Source organism: Nesoenas mayeri, assembly GCF_963082525.1.
Source record: "Nesoenas mayeri genome assembly, chromosome: 2".
NCBI classification, from domain to species: Eukaryota; Metazoa; Chordata; class Aves; order Columbiformes; family Columbidae; genus Nesoenas; species Nesoenas mayeri.
This window is the reverse complement of record NC_137543.1, coordinates 158,101,251-158,120,924: the sequence shown is the minus strand read 5'-3', so window position 1 is coordinate 158,120,924 and position 19,674 is coordinate 158,101,251. Positions and strand designations below refer to the sequence as shown.

General features: G+C 41.6%; 1 protein-coding gene across 1 annotated transcript in view; it reads left to right on the top strand.

Moving 5' to 3' along the window:
- SCN5A (sodium voltage-gated channel alpha subunit 5) overlaps window positions 1-19,674 on the top strand; it is a gene marked incomplete at both ends in the record, with an annotated part of 172,786 nt that overhangs the window by 57,446 nt on the left and 95,666 nt on the right. The window contains 4 exons of the mRNA XM_080338593.1: window positions 2,040-2,222; window positions 4,597-4,998; window positions 13,734-13,866; window positions 17,352-17,590. Coding sequence (XP_080194719.1) covers window positions 2,040-2,222; window positions 4,597-4,998; window positions 13,734-13,866; window positions 17,352-17,590 — 957 coding nt within the window. The remainder of the gene's footprint in view (window positions 1-2,039; window positions 2,223-4,596; window positions 4,999-13,733; window positions 13,867-17,351; window positions 17,591-19,674) is intronic.

Sequence of the window (19,674 nt, the reverse complement as noted above, 5' to 3'; positions counted from 1 at the left end):
TCAGAAACTGAAAATTAGTTTATTTTGCAGTAAGCATACAACATCCTTAGTAGCACAACCTACGATATTTCCAGGATCAATAAAATATGATGGCAATCAGAAAGCAAAACCAAAACTCTTTAGACCAGTTTTTACATTGTGCAGTATAAAGAGTGCACAAATATAACTGATAAGCCTGCTTGGGGGACTATCAGTCAGTTTATACAATTGGTCTAACACATTACTAATCCTGAACTTAACTTCAAAAGTCTTGCTGAATCTTCAGGAAGAGAAAGCACTTCAGCATAGCAATTAAATCAATTGAATTAAAAAAAAAAATAAAGAAAGAAAAAGAACAACCTAGACTGGTGTCTGAGCCCTCCTCCTCTCTGCTCCAAGCAGCTTGCTCATGAAAGATATTTCCCATAGGAATTAAGTTTTGTTGTGCTCTCAGCTTGATAGAGCTACTGCTACTCCTTGAAATACATGATTGATTCTTTACACGACTGTTAAGTGCCTTCACTTTCCTTGGACTGATGCTTGTGGGAGGAAGGGAGTATTTTACTGTGGAGAGCTGATTGCCTGTTTGATTCTAGTTGGTTACAGACAATAGCGCTGAGGATTCATCTGTTTCTCCTGATCTTGGGAACCTGGAGAGACTTTTTTTTTTGTGATTCACTCACTTTACATATTCCAGCTGGGGGCTCTGCAAATGGGTTTGTCTCCAGATCCACTGAGAAGCAAACAGCTCCAAACCTGACATCGTACTTTGTGTTCAGAGCCCCCTCGCTCCTCCTGCCCGCACCAAGGATGGTGACCCCTTATGTTGTTGTGGACCGTGGCTTCCTCCCCACACCTACCAGTTCTTCCTCCTGGCTGCTCATTTGCTTCTAAAACTGTGGCTTTGTGTGCTCAGGCTTTCGTGTTCGGCTTCTGCTGGGTTTCTAGCAGCTGGTCTGTTATCAGTCAGCTCCTGCGGCAATCCCGCCTGATAGCCAGCGCAGCACCAAAGCACATGGCAAAGCAAAGTCCACCTTATCTCCGGTTAAGCCTGCAATTTTCTCTTTGCATCTCTGATCGTCGCTGCCCATGCTGCTCCATGGGATAAGTGTTTACAAAAGCGTGCCAGCTGAAGTGCCTGCTGTTCCTAGCATCCCTCTGTGAGCGATTGATAGGGGAGGAAAGCTCCTGGCAGCCAGCTTGGCTCCCCTCCGATCCAGCCATCTCGTTCCAAGGGGCTCAAATCCAGGGGGGGCTTCATCTGAGGTTCCCCAGCCTGAGATTTTTGACTGGCACCAAAATTGTTGGATCAGAGACTGTGTGAGCAGCGTACACATGCAGGTGTGCGCACACAGGCTGCTCCTTTCATGAAATGTTGAATGTTTGTGAGTTTCATGTCAATCACTTTATTTTATGCAGCTGTTCCTAACGCTCCATCGTTGAATCAAGGTGGCAGACCTGCACATGTGCATTTGTACCTGTCTCGCTACTTCTTTATTTTGCTATGGCTAAATGTAGAGGTTAGAAACAGATTAACACTGGTTCCATCCATGTTGGCCTTTATGTACTTAAAAGGGGCCTGTAAGAAAGATGGGTACAGACTTTTTAGAAGGGCCTGTTGTGATAGGACAAGGGGGTGATGGTTTTAAACCAAAGGAGGGGAGATTCAGGCTGGACATGAGGAAGAGATTTTTATACTGAGGGTGGTGAAACGCTGTCCCAGGTTGGCCAGAGAGGTGGTGGATGAACCATCCCTGGAGACATCCCAGGCCAGGCTGGACGGGGCTCTGAGCAACCTGAGCTGGTGAAGATGTCCCTGATCATGGCAGGGGTGGCACTGGATGAGCTTTGAAGGTCCCTTCCAACCCTAACTATTCTGTGATTCTGTTCTACGTGAGATAGTTTTATCATTAATGACCAGTTGGAATTTTTGATTTATCTCCTATACAACCTTAAAACTTAGAATGAAAAATAATTGCTGAGCAGAGTAATTATTAGTTCTCACTGAGATCCTAAACTGAAATAATAAATTTTATGCCTTTTACCGTCTTCTGTTTTAGGCACTAGCTGCTAAAGGAATTGATTCAATGTCACTTAGTTCATTGGAAATGTCACCTTCAGCATCAAAAAATGCCAAGGAAAGAAGAAATAGGCGAAAGAAAAATAAATCTTTGGGGACAGAAGAGTATGGGGAAGACCAAAAGAATCCCAAATGTGACTATGATGATAGCCAGAGGAGAATGGTAAGCCATGATCTGAAACGTCACTTATTCCACACTGCACTTTGCTGGACAGACCAGGCTTTGAAAAGGCAATTAAGCTGAAAGTTTCAGCTGTAAAGAAGAATCAGATATTTAATATCATGACTGACCTGCAGACAGTCTCTGTTAGAACAGTGGAAGGAAACATATTACCACTTTATTTTCAAAATGAATTTAAAATGCCCATTAAACATTCCTACAAATATATTTTGTTTCATTTTTTAAACCTTTTTTTTTTGCTTCAAGATTACCCACAGTCTGGCTTATTTTCTTACTTTAATTTCATTCATCTGATTATATCTATCCTATCCCTCCTAGAGATGAAAAATTCTTAGCAGAAACCTGCAAATCTTAAAAAGAAAATAAAGCAGGAAAAAAGGAAGAAACTTGTCTCTGAGGGCTTTTTAAATGCTATACAAAGGCATTATTAAAATTTTTATATTCCTTTGCTAGTTGCCTTCAAGTCAAAACTTTGAGGCACTTGTTTCTACTTTCTATTGCAAGGAAAAAAAGAGTGAGACTTGTTAAATAGGGTTTTATATAAATGTTACTGACATGCATGAATATGAATCTGCACATGCTGTATGTATCAAATCATCATAAATAGCTGCAGATAATTAGTCTTTGCTTAACTGAGGGCAAAGTTTAAATCAGTTTATTTTGGTTTGTTGAATAGCCATGTAATGGGCTAAGTCCTTTTACATTTTGCTGTCAGTGAATTTAGGGGTATTTGGCAGCCATAAAAAGCTCATAGAAAACATGTAAGTGTTGTAAGTAAATGTGACCAATTAATGACTCCCCAGCTCACAAATATTACACAGAACTGGATTTCTGTAAATGACACGCATTTTTTAATCTAACAGTTATTGTTGTCATCTCATTGGTTGAGTGGGCCGTGTTACAAATCACACCTTCGTTAAAGCTGGAATTGCTCGTTAGCTTCATTCTGGATGTGTTTCAAGACACCACATACCAGAATGACCGTGGATTGGAGCTGTGCATTGCCACTTTGTTTCTTAGATTAATATTTCTTGTTTTCACTTTTCGCCCCTGGATGTCATACGCATGAGAAACATGGGAGGCACATTTCAAAGCTGTAGTAAATAGCCTCTGCAAAGGCTGTGTCTGGCATGGTTGGAGGGAGCAAGGCTGAGTCATCATTCAGATGCTGTCTGAGCAGCTGGAGGTGTGTTGCCATCAGAAATCAGTCTCAACGACTGTGCCATGGAAACCCAGTCCTGAATTTTTGACCAATTAAAATTTGGTAGCAATCCAAATGTGTTGTTTTTAGTCAGAAAAGGGCCCGGTTTTTGTACTCTTCTCTGTGCCAGTGTCACAAAATAGCATCGTTACATAACTCAGTGTTGTAAACTATAGTTCAAATGAAACCTGATTTCATTTTGGTCTGTGGGTGCTGTGGAGATCTGACCTCTCTTTGTATATACCTGGCTCACAAGAAAGTCCTGAAGAAACCGAAAATTCTGTACATGCCATAAAATCAAAATAATTTTCTGCCTAAAAGCTCTTACTCCAATAATTTCCTCTTCAAGATACAAGGGAAGGAGATAGACTTGAATTCCTTATGCATTTTCTGAACATCCTCTTTACTCTGCCAGGGTTTAGGTGTGTTTAGTCCTTGGCTACGTCTTGCTGATGCTCTGTCAGAGTTGGTCCTCAAGGCTGATGATTGAGTATGAGGGCAGCTGCTGTGTACTGAGGTTACCTACCCCTTAAAGCAGCCATGTGCATTGGAATAATAATTTTACAAACTAATAAATCATATCCTTCTTCTTGTTCTTGTTTTGGTTTTTTTGTTTTGTTTTGTTTTCCTTTATCACCTTCTTCCGTCGTATTCTGCTTCTTCTTCTTCCCTCTTCTTCTCATTTTCCCTGCAGTTCATTTCCTGCCCTATTTCTTTATCTCTTCTTCTCCCACTGCAATGTTCCTTCCCCAGCTGTTATGAAGACATGTGATAATGCAATAAACCAGGGCTGGATCCCCTTCCCTGCTCCTGCCTTCCACTCCTTGTGCTGCCTTCCCAGGTCCTTCGGCACTTATCAGATGGGGGGGAGTAGAAGCAAAGGAAGTCTCACGCTATGAGGCAAATGCCTCCTTGACCCCTCCTATTTTAGCACATCTTTAACTGTCAACTACTAGACAAATACCTAATGGCAAGCAATGACTATTCAACCTCTTTGTGGAGGTTTGGATACGCGGGATTAAGTCTTTCTCTGAAGCTTTTGATTTAAAATGGAACTTACTGCTCTCTCCAGACCTTCCTCAATCCTCAAAAAAAAAAAATTATGTTGCAAAATGTTGTTTCTCTTTCCCCTTTTTCCTTTCTGGGGGTTTCTAGACTCTCCTTGGCCTTAGTTATGGTCCCAGCGCACACTTGGTGAAGCGCAGAACCAGCCACGGGAGCATATTCAGTTTCCGACTCCGTGGCAGAGACACTGGCTCCGAAACAGATTTTGCCGATGATGAGATCAGCACTGCTGGGGAAAATGAAAGCCACCGGGGCTCTCTCTTAATTCCAAGATCTGGGAGGCGTCCGAGCGTGCAAAGTCAAGTGAGCCATAGTTCTCACCCTACTACTCCCAACTACACCCAGACGGGCAAAAGGAACAGCTCAGTGGATTGCAATGGTGTGGTTTCCCTGATAGGAGGAGGCACCGGGGCACTCAACCCAGACCCTACTTCTCCTGCAGGGTTACTGCTCCCCCCAGTTATTATGGAAAAGCCTGGGACAGGCGACCTGGTGAGTACTTTATAACTTTTGTATGTGATTCACGCTCTTGTTTCCTTCTGAATGTTGTTGGAGTTTGCTGTAATTGATACACGTGATTTGAGGTCTGCAGTGAGAAACTCAGACTGAGCATCCTAGTCAGGGTGGGAAGACAAGGGGCTTAATCCCACAACAACGTGTGTCTGGTGCTGCATGAGAGAGCTTCATGAATTCTGGTGACACTTACTCTTCAGAGCTGGCTGGAGGCAAATACCTAAATCTTGGGTTTGATAATTTTTCTTGTAGGGACATTTTTTAAGTTGGTTTCTTTTGACATTTGAATATCTGGTGTTATCCAGCAGCTAGAAAATGATGTTTTTAAAATGATTCAGTGTGAGTCTTACCATCTTGAAGACTGCTTTTTCTCCCACTGGTTGCTAGCTGTTTGCATCTAATCTCTGGTCTTCTGTGTAGCTACTCATGGAGGGCTGTTCTTACAGCCCAAAGGTAGATCCAAGAACGGATTAGTATCCAGTTCAAATAACATGCAGGAAAGATGAGCAGATGATCAACAACTTCAAACCTTTTGCAGATTGCCAGGATCTTTGTTGCAAAGCATCACTGCTGCAAAATATTTAATAAGGCTGTAAATAAAACCATTGCAATTGATATCATTAGGAGCCAAGCGTGACTTTACTTAGAAAACCATGAGATGGTGTTTTGGAAACAGCTGCTACACATGCAGGGCACTTTGGACAGGTTGCCAGTTTGATATGGTGGGACTTAATCCTTTTAATGTAGATAATCTACATTGGAGCTCATCATTCTCAAAAGTCTTTAAAGCAATAGAGGTCTAATCGTTACAGTCAGTGTGGGCAGGATTTATTTCATCTTAGAGTTCTAAAATGTGTCAGAATAATCTCTCTACCTAAAAGTGCCTCCTTCTGTTCACTTTAACTACAAGGTAAATAACTCCATATTGCATATGTCTTAAGTCAGGTGATATGAAGCCCACTCAGAGCAATAAGGTGTCAAGACCAGGTTACATTGATGGGGAAATGAGCAAATGCGATTCTAACATGTATTAGGCAATGTATTTCCTGAAGAGAAAGGTGAGTGAGATGGATCCTGGCCATGATGTCAGATTATCAGTAAATTGAGAAGGTTTCGTTGTTGTTTTATTTTTCTTTAAAGCCAAGCAGATTCTTCCCTTTCAAGCTTTGAATTTTTTTCCTCACCTATCTGGACATTCCCTGTAGTCCTGCAAATAGATTCTCACACTGTACTTGACAAGAGGGGCCATGTCATGTGTGGGAAACTGGGGGGTGTGAGAATTACCTGTTTCATTGACAACTTTGAGGCTCTTACCACTTTCTCAGATGTTCACACCTTTGTCCTTTTAGGGCTTGGGTGTTCCCGTTTTTACTCTTTGCAGACAAGGAACATCCATCCTGAGAGCAATCTCTAGGCAGCTGAGCATAAGAAATACTATTTGTAGATAGCAGGGTTTTATTGCACTTAACTTGGTGTAAAAAAGCTGTGCATTAAAGGAACTGTAGAAGAAGGTTTGGCATCTGTTAGAAAAAATAAATCTGAAAATAAAAAGGCCTCAGTAGATGAGCAGTTGATGTTTCCCTTTTCTCTGTAAGGAAGGCAGCTCTGCAGGCTGCTGAGGCTCTCCCAGCTGTCAGAAAAAAAGCTTAACAAAGCATGAGAGCACTCAAGCTTTCACAGCAAATATTGGTATTTCACAGGATTGGGCCCTGAGGTGACAGGGAGGCTTTGAGCTCTGCTGGCATTTCTTTTTGTTTGCCAGCTTCCTGCCTTTTAAAAAAAATGGATGTTGAAAATTGAATGGCCCGGGTGGGTGAGCTCACTTGGCAGTTCCCTGGTCATCTAGGAAATAACACCCAGGCACTATAGTAACAGATGCTCTCTCGGTGATGCAATGTGAAGGATGTTGTGTCTTCTGTAAAACAGGTTTGGTATCTAATCTATCCAGAAAATGTGAGCTGGAGTTAAAAGCTAATTGGCAAGGAGCCCATTACGGTACAGATGTATTCGCTACAGGAACCATAAGCGCTGGGCACAAATGTGCAGCCTCAGCTGTGGAGTGCAGGCAGAAGGAATCAACAAATCCAACACCTCAGTGTGCTCAGGGATAAAGCAACGTGCTTCTGGGCTTAGCGTTTGACTAGTTTCACCTTTTTCTTGTTAAAATTTGAAGCTGGGTTTGTTATTTGTTAGACTTCTTTCATAGTCTCTTCATATGTTTGGGGGAGGCAAAAGAAAGATGTTGCAGGGTAAAGCTGAAGTTGCCGCATTAACCCCACTGACCTTGCCACTGTTATTTATTTCATACGAGTGTAAGCCAATGGTGAAAAAGGACCCACTTGGGCTCTTGTATCTTCCCTGGACAAGAAATTAAAGGTCGGTCTCTTTTCAGTGGTGCCCAACAACAGGATTAGGGGCAACGGGCACAGACTGAAGCACAAGAGGTTCCATCTGAATATGAGGAGAAACTTCTTTATTTTGAGGGTGCCAGAGCCTAGAACAGGCTGCCCAGAGAGGCTGTGGAGTCTCCTTCTCTGGAGACATTCAAACCCACCTGGACACCTTCCTGTGTGATCTGCTCTGGTGACCCTGCTTGAGCAGGTGGGTTGAACTGGATGATCTCCAGAGGTCCCTTGCAACCCCAACCAGCCTATGATTCTGTGACTGGCAGAATGGCATCCATCTGTGCAGTCTTCTGCATCAGAGTGGTCCTGCCAAGTCACCAAAACCTTCAGTGCACAGCCTGAGCAAGAGGAGGGGCATCCTATCCTTTTTCAAAGAACCCATGCTTCTCTGCACACTTGCTACACCCATTGGTGTTCCCATGACACATAACAGCACCCACAAGGAGTGGTGGCAGCGTTGTTGGAGAGCAGCCCTTGACAGCACAGAAGATTACACTGCAGTGTTCAAGATAGAAAGCCCTCTGAGATCATATGAAGAGCAAAGTAGTGCAATATCAAAGTATGATCTGCAAACACCCTCCACAAAGGTGACTCTGGGTCAGGCAGTCTTCATCTGGATGTGAAGGGCAACAGACATTCAAGTCCATGTGGTGCAGAGAGCTTGTCCCAAGAAAACCATGGTAAATCCTGGTTACTGTCCTGGAAATATTTGGTGCATCCTGCAGAGGACTGGTTCAGGGCTGCTCCGGTGCTCCTACCAGCTTTTTTCAAGTGGTGCAGTTGCTGATTCATCAGACTTGACCCACTGTAAATAAGACACATGCATGACCTGGTGACTACTTAAAGTCCTACTTTTTTCTGGTTTGACTCGAGACTGAGAGGTTTGAAAAAATGATGCATTTTTTATGATCCTGCTGATTGCTGGACTGGGAGTTTGGGCTTTTTGCCTTTTTTAGAGAAAGTTTGTATGTTAAGCAAGTAACTTCAGGACACACTACAAACTGAAGTTTCTGCACATTCTTGTAGTATTTATTTGTAGCTATGTATTGTTGTGTCTTGGTGTGTCTTAGTTATTTAAGAGGTTAGAATAGCTTCTCCCTTCACAAGGTATTGATCTGTTTCAACAGAATTGGATTAAGTTAATGAGCCGTTACCTGGAGCTCAATTTATCCATGAGATCTGGTGAGGATGAGTAAGACATCATCTGTGGTTTTCAAGAATTTCTTGAGGATTAAAAAATACACATGGCAGCTCTCTTGCCTCCTAAAGCCAACTGGAGCCCTTTCTGTAACTCTGCAAGGATATGACAGTGTTCTTTTGGTTTAGCCTGACATTCCAATTACTTTGGAGATTAGAAGTGGCAGAAAAATGGAAATGAGACTGAGGAGGTGGTTGTTTGCAGGTGGGCAGATGACTGTGAGCTGGTGGTCCCCACCGCTTTGTGCTCACCCACACACCAGAGCTGCTCATCAGTCCAGCAGCAGGGCTGGGACACCTGTGACACGGCTTTGGGATGAGCAGCAAGGTGGAGGTTGGAGTTACCTGGGGTCTCCCTCTTGCACCTACAGCCTTTCCTCAATTTCCTCTTGGCTGCACATTTTTTTTCAATTTTAGGAAATCAGTAATGCCGAGAATTGACAGCAGTGAAAACGACTGGGGCGTGAGCCCTTAAGAAGGGCCAGGCTGCTTATCGAGATCCCAAACAAAGGATTTAGAAAGTTATCTTTATATAAATTTGTTTCCTAGTCTTTTTTCTATGGGGGAAAAAAGACCTTGACTTTTCTTCTCACTAAGCGTAGAACAGTTTTGCTGACCACATTGGTTTGAGATTTTCTTGTTGACCCTAAAACTGCCCCAAGGTAAAATTTCTTTTTTTCCCCCCTTCTTGCTTTACCACAGGACGGGTGAAAAAGGCAAAGTGTTCGCAGTTTCCATGCTCAGAAAAAAGTCAACAAAATAAGTCATCCAAGACTTGCCACCAATAAGTCAAATGGACGAAAGCTAGCTAGCCCTCTGCCACTGTCACACAGAGAGCTGTCACCACATCTCTGGTTTCTGCTCATTTAGAATTTTACTTCAGCACACCCGAAGTGTAAATCATTCTGATTTGACACAAATACTGCAAGCTGTTTCAGTTTACAGTGCATCTCTTTAAATAATCAAGTATCCACAAAATTAAATGGCCTCTTTTATAATGTTGTACGCTATTGTGATCACCTTCAATCTCATTAAATATTTGTGCTAGTGCCTTACTGGGTCCATTGTTCATGGTGTGCCCTGTCCACCTCTTTTTATGCTTGAAAAGATTTTTACTGTACGGAGAAAATTAAACCTGTCCCAGTTCCCAAATGTGGTCTTTTAAAATGCTGATGTGTGTAAGCCCATTTTCATATAACAGTTTTGACATAGCTCAGAAGAAAATAATTCTGCAGTTTATGCATTCTCATTTACATGTAAATTACTGAATAGTATATCTGTCCCTATAGAATTTAGCTAATGCAAAGGAGAAACATTTCCAGTCAATCAGGGAGCAACACAAATAATCTTGTCCTGCTGGAGGTGCCTGTGTTTAAGTCGACTGTGATTTCTCATCTGGATCCCAAGGAGGCTCCTTGCATAACTGTGGGGACTCTTGTTATTTTTGCTTAATTTCTACAGAAATATAAGTATGGTGAACGACTGTGTATATTCTCTCTGTAATGATAATAGCCTTGTATATTCTCTCTGTAATGATAATAGCCTTTATGCTGCCTTGTTTGTCCAGTTCCTGGAACTGCTCTCTATCTCGGAGTGCAAAAACTGCCAGTTCATTGCGTGACTATTAGCTATCTCTGTTCTAAAATAAATAATTAAAAAAAAAAAAATCAAGTCACATATCTATTTTTACAAAGAACAAAAGCTCATGAATGTCCCTAAGTAACTTCAATAATTCTTAAGCAATTCACCTGGATGGAAACTTTCTTTCCTGGAAAAAAATACTTTATAGTAAATTGCAAGATGACTGTGTGATATTCTAGATTTACGGCTATGTTGGGAAAGAGACCACATCCTCCTGCAAGAGCACAGGAGCATTTCTTACACCCCGACATTGCCTGCCAGACGTTGTGTGGCTCTGGGGATGACGTTTCGTGGTACCGAGCAGCTGACAGGGAGCAAGTGGGCATGGGGCTCTGCCCCCCTGGCAGGGATGGGTGGGTGACCATCAATCGCACATGGTATCATTAGTTCTGAATGCAGTCCAGCAGCAAATTGCACCAGCTCATCCCTCCACAGATGAAGGAAAGAAGGAGCCATGCACATCTCCTTCAGAAATACCCCTTTGCACACTGCAGATGGTCCCCTTGACTCCAGCAGGAGCTCCTGAAGTGTTGGGGACCAGTTCTCATGACACAGATGGCAGGATAGAGGATGCTGGACTGGAAAGAAAAATAGAGTGACTCCAAAACTTGAATTGTGACTATTACATCAAATATAGGGAAAGAAAATTGGTTCTCTGGCAGGAGAGGTTTAGATTGGATATTAGGACAAATTTCTTCATGGAAATTTTTCTCAGGCATTGGAACAGGCTGCCCAGGGAACTGGTGGAGTCACCATCCCTGGAGGGGTTTAAAAGATGTTTAGATGAGGTTCTTAGGGACACAGTTTAGTGCCAGAGTCAGTTTAATGGTTGGACTTGGTGACCTTGAGAGTCTCATCCAACTAAAATGGTTCTATGATTGCATGTTTTTTGTGAAGGGTATTCCAAACCTGTTTAACTCAGACTTTTTATTTACCCTGGTTTAGCTGAATCAAATACGAAGTGACTCTGTGAATGTTTTTCCTTAGACATTTAACCTCTGCAGTGAATCCTCTTTGCACTTATGAGTAAAAGGTAACTTTCAGATAAAGGCCACCAACCCATAACTTCTGCAACCACTTCTGCACACATCAATAGGAATATAGTATCTTTGTAGACAGTCAGAAAACTGGTACTTCTGGGGATGAGATTGTTGAAAGACACACTACTGGTATGTCCTAAGCTTTGCGTCAGATAGGATGGGAAGATGGTACAGTTTAAAATTAGTTAGATGATCCAGAGGAATTTTAAATCTGAGTTTTTCCTATTGATGCTACAGACAGAGGGAACTGGAATAATTGGGTTTTTATCTGGCTTTTTTTTTTCTTTTACTTTTTTTCTTTGCTTTTGCATTTTTAGTTTATTCTAATTAGAAATTTGTCTCCCTCGCGTCTTTTATCTCTTTCTCTAGTTATTACTTTTCAGTCCCATGTATTTGTTTTGTACTCCAAACTAGTGCAAAGTATTACGCAATTTTGTAGATGCTTTTTTAATTAATAAAACATTTGTTCTTTCTTTGTTTTTTTTTTTAATTGAATGTATTTGAGGTGAAGGGAATCAAGTGAACTTATGCATCTGGAATACCGTTCCTGGTTTCCCCAGCTTCTATGCCAAGGGAAGAGTGTTTTCTTGTTATGTTGTGCACAAGTAGGAGTCTCTTTGAATAGGTTCTGATTACACCTCTCACCTTGAGTTGACTTGTCAGTAACTCAATGGACAATGAGCCACTTGTTTTAACAAAAGAGAACATAAGCACTTTAGAAGTATTGCTGCTTTCCTGGCTTTGCTAATGTTTTAAGTGCTTGCTTTAAAAGTTAATCTTCTCTGGTCTTGCAGTGATTGATATTTTCAACTGCAGTACTTTGAAGTGACCTGGACCAAGTATCCTGACTGTTTTTGGTGTCCCAAGTGGCTTTGTCCTTTGCAACCACCTGACAGGGGGATGTCTCCTGCTCTGAAGAGGTCACACTGCAGAAAGACAGCTCGTAGAGCTTCTGTGCTTTTCTCCTGCTGTTCTCATGTAATTGCCTTTCTTGAAGAGCAGTTTTGATAGAGGAATGGCCAAGAGAAGGGATCCTGAGTCCTTCTGGGCACACATCCCAGGCATGGACAGCAGAGCTGTGAAGCTGCTGCCCATGACAGGTCTTGCTTGACATCCTGGATGCTGCTTGGTGTGGTTAGGGCAATTTCACACCCAAGTGATGAGAGAAGATCCAGAAGACTGAATCCAATCCCTGTCCCTCATTTGACTGTGGTGAACCAAAAGCAGCTACTCTGACATCGCTATAAACCATGTTTCCATCTTCATAGGAACCTCTTCTCCTTTCACATTTCCTTGAGCTATATTTCAAGAACCATCAGGATCCATCTATCTACAGTTCATCTCTTGCGTACATACTGTGTCAGACCTGACAGTCTGTGTTCTTGGAGAAGCAGGACAGGGGCTTTTAAAACATTTATTTTGGGAGTCTGACTATCTTGACGAGGAGGTCTGTGATAGAAAATGGTGTTAACTTGGCTTTCCCAGATCCTTACACCTTAACCACCATGTTTCCTTCTGCCCATGGGAGAGCTGGAGGAATAAAACAAGCAAGATTTGTCTCCATATGAAGTGGGAGCTCATAATAATAAAAGTCTTGGCATCTTGCTCCTGTGAGCTGACAATATAAAGTACTTAATAGTGTGACTGCAGCTATACTGTGTTTCTGTCTGACTTCAGAAACCCAAGCCTTCAAAAAGCATAAAGCTAATTTAAAATGAAACATTAAATAAAGACAATTCGGGAGTTCTGTTTTTCTGGTATTTGATTTCTTTGTGAGCTTTTGGTGGTGGTAGTGGTTTTTTTTTAAGCTTTTACTTGAGAAACATGAGAACTAGAGAGTTTGGGTTATTTTTTTATGTTTCCTGAGAAAAAAGCAGCTGAGATTGTCTCCTAATTACAGAGCTGCAGAATCCATGACACCAAAGATCACCAGAATGACAATATGTTCCTGAGATTTGGCAGTGTTACAGAACAAGAAAAAACACGTGTTGAGGAGCCAATTTGCTTGGTACAGTATCAGAGGCCTGTAATGGAGCTGTTACCCGTGCCTCTTTTCCTCTTCTAATGGTATAATTAAACAGTTAACACATTTCAGAAATAATGAAATAATTAATGTAATTAAGCAGGGCTTCTTTCAGAAGCTAAGAGCATGGCAAAGCAGCACTGCTGTTTCTCCAGCATCCGAAGCGTCTCTTTATTTTCACCTGCGCCTTTTACCTGTTTAGATGAAGGTAAAGGGCAGGGCAAAGTTTCCAAAATGGCTCAAAGTGCCACTTTCAAAAGCAGTACCCCGTCAGCATGTGTCTAATTGGGAAATCAGTGAGCTTTAGACCTTCTCAGATGGGAAAAACAGTGCTTAGACCACTTTAAAAGTGCTACCCTATATCTGCCTAGTTTTTGTTCTGCTGATCCCATGTGTTCGTTTAAACAGACCTCCCCCTCGGACGAGGCAAGCAAGAAGCAGCTTTTAATGACCCACCGCCCATCGGTGGACCACTCGGACGAACCCTTTCAGAGGCAGAGGGCGGTGAGCGCTGTCAGCATCATCACCAGTGCCCTGGAAGGTAGGACACATCTTTAGTTCCCCAACTCAAAGCCATATGCACCTTGACATGCAGGAACAGGTGACACAAAAGATCATAATAAATCTTGTTTTGTGAGAACGCATTGTAGATAGTTCTTGCAGATGAAGCTGTAACGGAAAGCGATATAATCGCTATCTTATCAATGCACTTGTGAAAATTCTGACAAAATGCTGGACATATAATCAAAAAGTCAGATCTGGTAACGTTTTGTGCCTCCATGGCATTTAATTTACACAGGGCTAACAAAGATACAGGGCAGTGGAGGACATGACTGTTTGGGTGACTGTGCATACTATGTCTCTTCTCTTTGGAGCTGATGCAGAGCCTGGTGTGTGCAGTCACCAGCTACATGCAGAACTTCCAAGTTGTGGGGGAGGAAAGTCTCCTTCATGCAGAGAAGCTGGTGGGACACAACAGTTTGGTGGATGTTTGAATCTCACCATGAAATTAAAGGGTGCTCAAAGGACCCGTTTATCCATGCAAATATTTCACAGCAAATGTTTCCATTGCACATTAGGCCTCTCAGTAGGTGCAGGAGGATTTCCCTTCCGTCTTTCCATACACAGGAGCTTTCCATTTGCCTTTCACAAATTTATTGATAGCAAGACAGCAGTCCATAGCAAGACATAACACTTCTAGGCTCTTTCCATACAGCATGAAAGAACGTCTTAAAATTCCTCATGTCTAGACCATAAATTGAGATAAGATAGAAGGGAGCAACTAAGAGTATAGAAAAACATCTGTCAAGAATGCAGCATGGAACAAGGGAAATTTTGGATTCTCCTGCAGCCTACTGATGAGTAGGAAGGCAAGACAGAAGGACTTCTGTGGGAAACGCCTTGCAGAAAGGCACTATACCTAGGTCTTTGGACACAGCCCAGTGTTTAACCACAAAGCCCTTCTTCTTCCTCAGCTTTTTACCATCCCCTGTGGTTATAGACAACAGTAGTGTGGCCAAAACAGACATATATATGTGTTTAAATAAATAACGAGTTGTATTCTTAAAAGGTAAATAATCGCTTTAATGTTTAATGTAGTCTGCAAAGGTTTTACTTATTTTCTGTGAGGTATTTAGCAATTAACTTTGTGATTGATTTCCTTCTTTGTAATGTGTTCAGAATGCCTAAAATGCCTGAGCTGGACTTCTGCTTATTTATTTAATTATGCTTTCTATTACTTTTTGCCATAGAAATAGAGACTATCAAGTCTAGGGTTACTCAGAGGATGTGCATTTTTCACCTCATATAGAAGAAAACTCTTCTAATCTTTATCAAAGGTTTTCTAACTCCCAGACTTTGATTAGTCATTGAAATCCAATACTTGTTAACAAGAGGAATATCAAATCAGAATAAAATCTGTCCCAGGCTTTAACTATAATAATAGCTTTAGGATTTGTGCCAAATTGTGTACAACAGCCAGACCAGAAATCCATTTGCCTTTGGTTACCTGATTTCTGCTCAGCCATTCATCACTTGGCTGTGTTTCCCAGACATTGCAAAGTATTGCAGACAAAGAAGGACCTATGCTTTTTTCATTCAAAAATGAAAGGAAAAATACCTCCAACATAAACTTTGACTGTGTTTTTCTTATTTTTTTTTTAAACAATATAAAGTAACAGAGGAAAAAAAAAAAACAAAAAAAACAACAAAACCACAACAGTTGAGTCTATATTTACTTTTCCTTTTGTACGTGTCTTTCAAAACCTATTAAATCTGTTGTGGTTTCCAAAGCTTCCCTGTAGTGAGGAAACGATGTGGGTTATTAATTGATTTAAACTTTTTCAATGGCACATCATGGCCGAAAGAAGACAGTCACACCTTCCTCCTCCCCTTGCTGTGTTCCTGTAGTTTGATTAGACTGTACAAGCAATTGGTTTTCAATTGGATCTGTGAGCAGAACCAGCTCACGCAGAAGGTCCAGGAGCACAAAAGCTGGCAAAAGGACAGGAAATAACATATCACTGACAGAGATGCATCTACCCTTTTAGCAGCAACCTGGACTTAAAGGGGCTTGTGTCCAGTGTGCAGCCTTGGGGAAATGTGTCACATCTGATGTGTGTCTGTCACGAAGGGTGCAAAATTTATGATAGTGGAATCAGCAGGGTTGGTTAGAAGTGATTATGAGGAGTATGGATATAGACAGATGTGTTCTTCTGGATTTACCTGGAAAATAAAGTCCTTTAGGAAGTGGCTTCCCCGAATTCTTTATTACTTTGAGGTGGGTTTCCAAAAAAAAAAAAGCCAAATTAAGATTTTGCATTGAAATTGTTCAGGGTATGGACAGTCCTCACATGATTTGAGGCACTTACCTCTAAACCTTCTGTTTGAGCCTGGGAAGAGATTCCTCAGGAGCAGTTTGGTTTTGCAGAGGTCTTGGAGCAGTGTAGGTGTCTGTGCAAAACCTGTGCATGAAGGACATCATCTGATATTTTGAAACCTTCTACAAGACACTTAATACCATAGTTCTGTTGTCCAGTGAAGGAAAATGCAGAGAGAATGCATCCTGGCTTGAGAAAGGAGGCTGTTCATGGACTGACTGAAATAACAGCCTTGGCTGAAGTTTTCCTGTTATCAGTGCAGGTTCTAATTATATAGACTAAAACCGTTATACAGCATTCCATACCCATAAAGGAATCAGAAAAGGAAAGCATTAAGCAATTCCGCTAATCATTATCATTCAGCCATTAACTGTCTTTTTCAGCTTTTCTTTTTTACCATTGAACACAAATTATACTTATGAAGCTATTTCATGTCTTTTGTGCTCAAATAAAATGAACGTATAAAAGTTGTATTTTAGGTAATAATTTAAAAGCACCTTTGGAAAGCTCATTGGAGCTTTAGCAGCATTTTCAAACTGACTTATGCACTCCCCTGGTTTTGTATCTGGGCCTCTTCAGGAGAAATCAGAGGCTTAATGCCTTTTTGGATTGCACATCAAGAACAGAAACCCTATTGATAACTGGTGATACTTGGGCTCTCAAGCATTTAAATGAGCTCTAAATATTGGATTTAAACTCTTTCATCTCTTAACTGCTTTAAAAGGTATCACTTAAGTTATTCAAAAATAGGACCTGGGAATGAAAAAAATATGTTCTAATCTAAGTTAAATGAAGATAGCGTGTTCTTATCCATTTGAGTTTGCCAAAATGGAAAACAGAGTAAAAATCCGAGCCTATATATAATACTAGACTCAATATATTTAGTGTGATTCTCCCTTTTTGGTTGTGACACTTTTAAAAGGTTATTACATTCGGAATAGGTCACTGTCTGCTAAGTGCAGGTCAACTGGCAAAAACCCCAAGGTGTGTAATTTGCCAGCCTGTTAGGAGAGAAATGTTTTTATCCTAAAAAAAAACACCTTCAGGGTAATTCAGGGGCCTTCCTTTATGTTATGAGTCATTTCAGGTGTTCTCTTGTCATATAACTCAGTGTGAATTGACTGTTACTTTACTGCTTGTGACTTAGAGCTTGAGGAATCACACCAGAAATGTCCTCCGTGCTGGAACCACTTTGCTGTTAAATTTCTCATTTGGGATTGCTGCCCACTTTGGCTTTTAATCAAGAAATTTGTCAAGTTCGTGGTAATGGACCCATTTACCGACCTCACCATCACCCTTTGCATTGTGCTGAACACGCTCTTCATGGCCTTGGAGCATTACAAGATGACGAAGGAGTTTGACCACATGCTTTACATAGGCAATCTGGTAAGTGAACATGAACTTGAAGTGCTGCCTGAAGAGTGTTTTTATTGCTTTTTAAAGTTTTGGCTGCAGCTTGGAAAGACCCCGTTTTGATATTCTGTCAGCATCACTTTGCCTATGACATGTCAAGCAAGTCCACATAGTCACCCCTTTCTGTGGGCAAAGAGAAATCATGAAGGAAAAGGATCTATTTTTATTAAGCTAACATATTCTAATGTTATTAGCAACTATTAAAGCCACACTTCTGGGCTGTTCCTGATATAGGTATCTAGTTTGTATCTGTTTAAGGAAATGAGATAAGAGAAAGGTTAATGAGGTTTATTTGGGATTTCTGGTAAAGCAGTTCTTGGTGACTAATAGTGACTTTTAAGTTAAAGAAACCTGCAAAAAAATAAGGGAAGATCTTGGAGGGAAACAAGAGTGATGTTTGAGTGTATGTGCAGATGTGCAGGGACAGCAGAACAGGCTTTCAAGAGGCAGCATGGTACAATTTTGTTAACCCGGTGGGTCACTAAAATTCCTCTTGTACTACAAAAGAGAAGCTTTTTCTTTAATTGTCTTTCTCTGACATTATGTTTAAAAGCTACCGTGTTTTACTGCTTTAAAACTGAATGTTTCAATTCTTTTTAATTTTAGAATAGTCTATATTGGAAAAGGCACATTTCACCTAGCTAAGGTGTGGTAGATTTGCCCCTAAAATCTAGAGGTAGAAACAGAGATCCTGTGGGATCATAAGAAAGTCTGGAGTACCATGGAAGGTGGACGCTGCTGAGTTTGAATTTGAGAAGCTCATAGTGGAGATGAGAAAAGCCCTTTATTTCTATAACAGCAAAGGCTGTGGTATCTCAAAGTGGGATTTGCTTTGCCTGCCTTTAGGTGTTTACAGTGTAGGAGGCTCTGTCAGAGCTGGTTGTCTTTGTCTCCTTTTAAAGTCAATGGAGAGTAATGGACAATTTTAAGGCACAATTAGTGTGATGTATTAAACACATTTACTTTTGGGTAAGGTGAACTGTGTCCTGGAGGCCAGTGACTGTAGTGACCATCGACTATAGTTGGAGTATGCAGAGACGCTATAGATGAGATGTCAGCCTTTATTGAGAAGCATCCTACTCTGGCAGGGTTAGGTGTATAGCAGCAATAATTAGACTTTCTGATTCAGTCCTTGCGTATGTGGTACATCACTAATGGGTTTTTTTCTTTACCTTGGCCCTGGTTATTTTACCTCTGGGCCTCCTTGAGCAGGTTGAGGCTCTTCTCTTGGCCTGTGGGACCAGTTTCTCGTTGTTAAGCTGCTGTGTCATGGCAAATCTCCCTCTGTTGTTGTACTAAGTAAAAATGAGTTTGGGTCTTTCTTGATTCAGACCCACATTCTTGCTCTCCATGGGAAGCAGTAGACAAGGGCAGCTCAGAAAGTAATCTAGCCGGACCACATCTGGCTCCCCTTTGCAACCAGCCCTTGCGCAGGGTTGTTGCTCAACGATTTATGGGGTTGTTGCTCAACAATTTGTGGCCATCTGAGATGACTTTAAAAATCGCCTTGGGACCCAGTATCCATCAGAGCAGGTGGCAATGCTGCTGTTTCACCCCTCTGGCACTCTGGGTAGTGAATGTGTCTGCTCTTCGCTCTGCTTGTGGCAGATCAGCTTCCCCCTTTGCAGACCACAGACAGTGAAACTCTATGCCCTGGCATCCCTCCTGCCAACGTGACTCCTGCAGACCTGCCAGGGCCACGCGGGGCTGAGCCAGGTGACAACAAGGGAACAGGGACAATGAGCAGGGAGTGGAACTGCAAAGAAATTTTTGCAAAAAAAAAATTGCAAAATTGTTGAAAAAAAAAAAATCACTGTGAGTTTGTCAGCACTGCCTGGAGCTATTTCTCTTCTTCATGCTAAAGTGTAAAATAAGCAAAACCGCTTGCTAATATATTTTTTTGTAGCATACTGGTGGCACAGGGCTCCCCTTCCCCCAAGATCGCAGGGTGGGCTGGTGAGAGACCAGCCTGTCCCAGCTCCCCCTTCACCAGCTTTGCTAAACCCCTACATAACTGGATTGATCGTGGGTAGAGCAGGTCAGAGGAAGGTAATTCC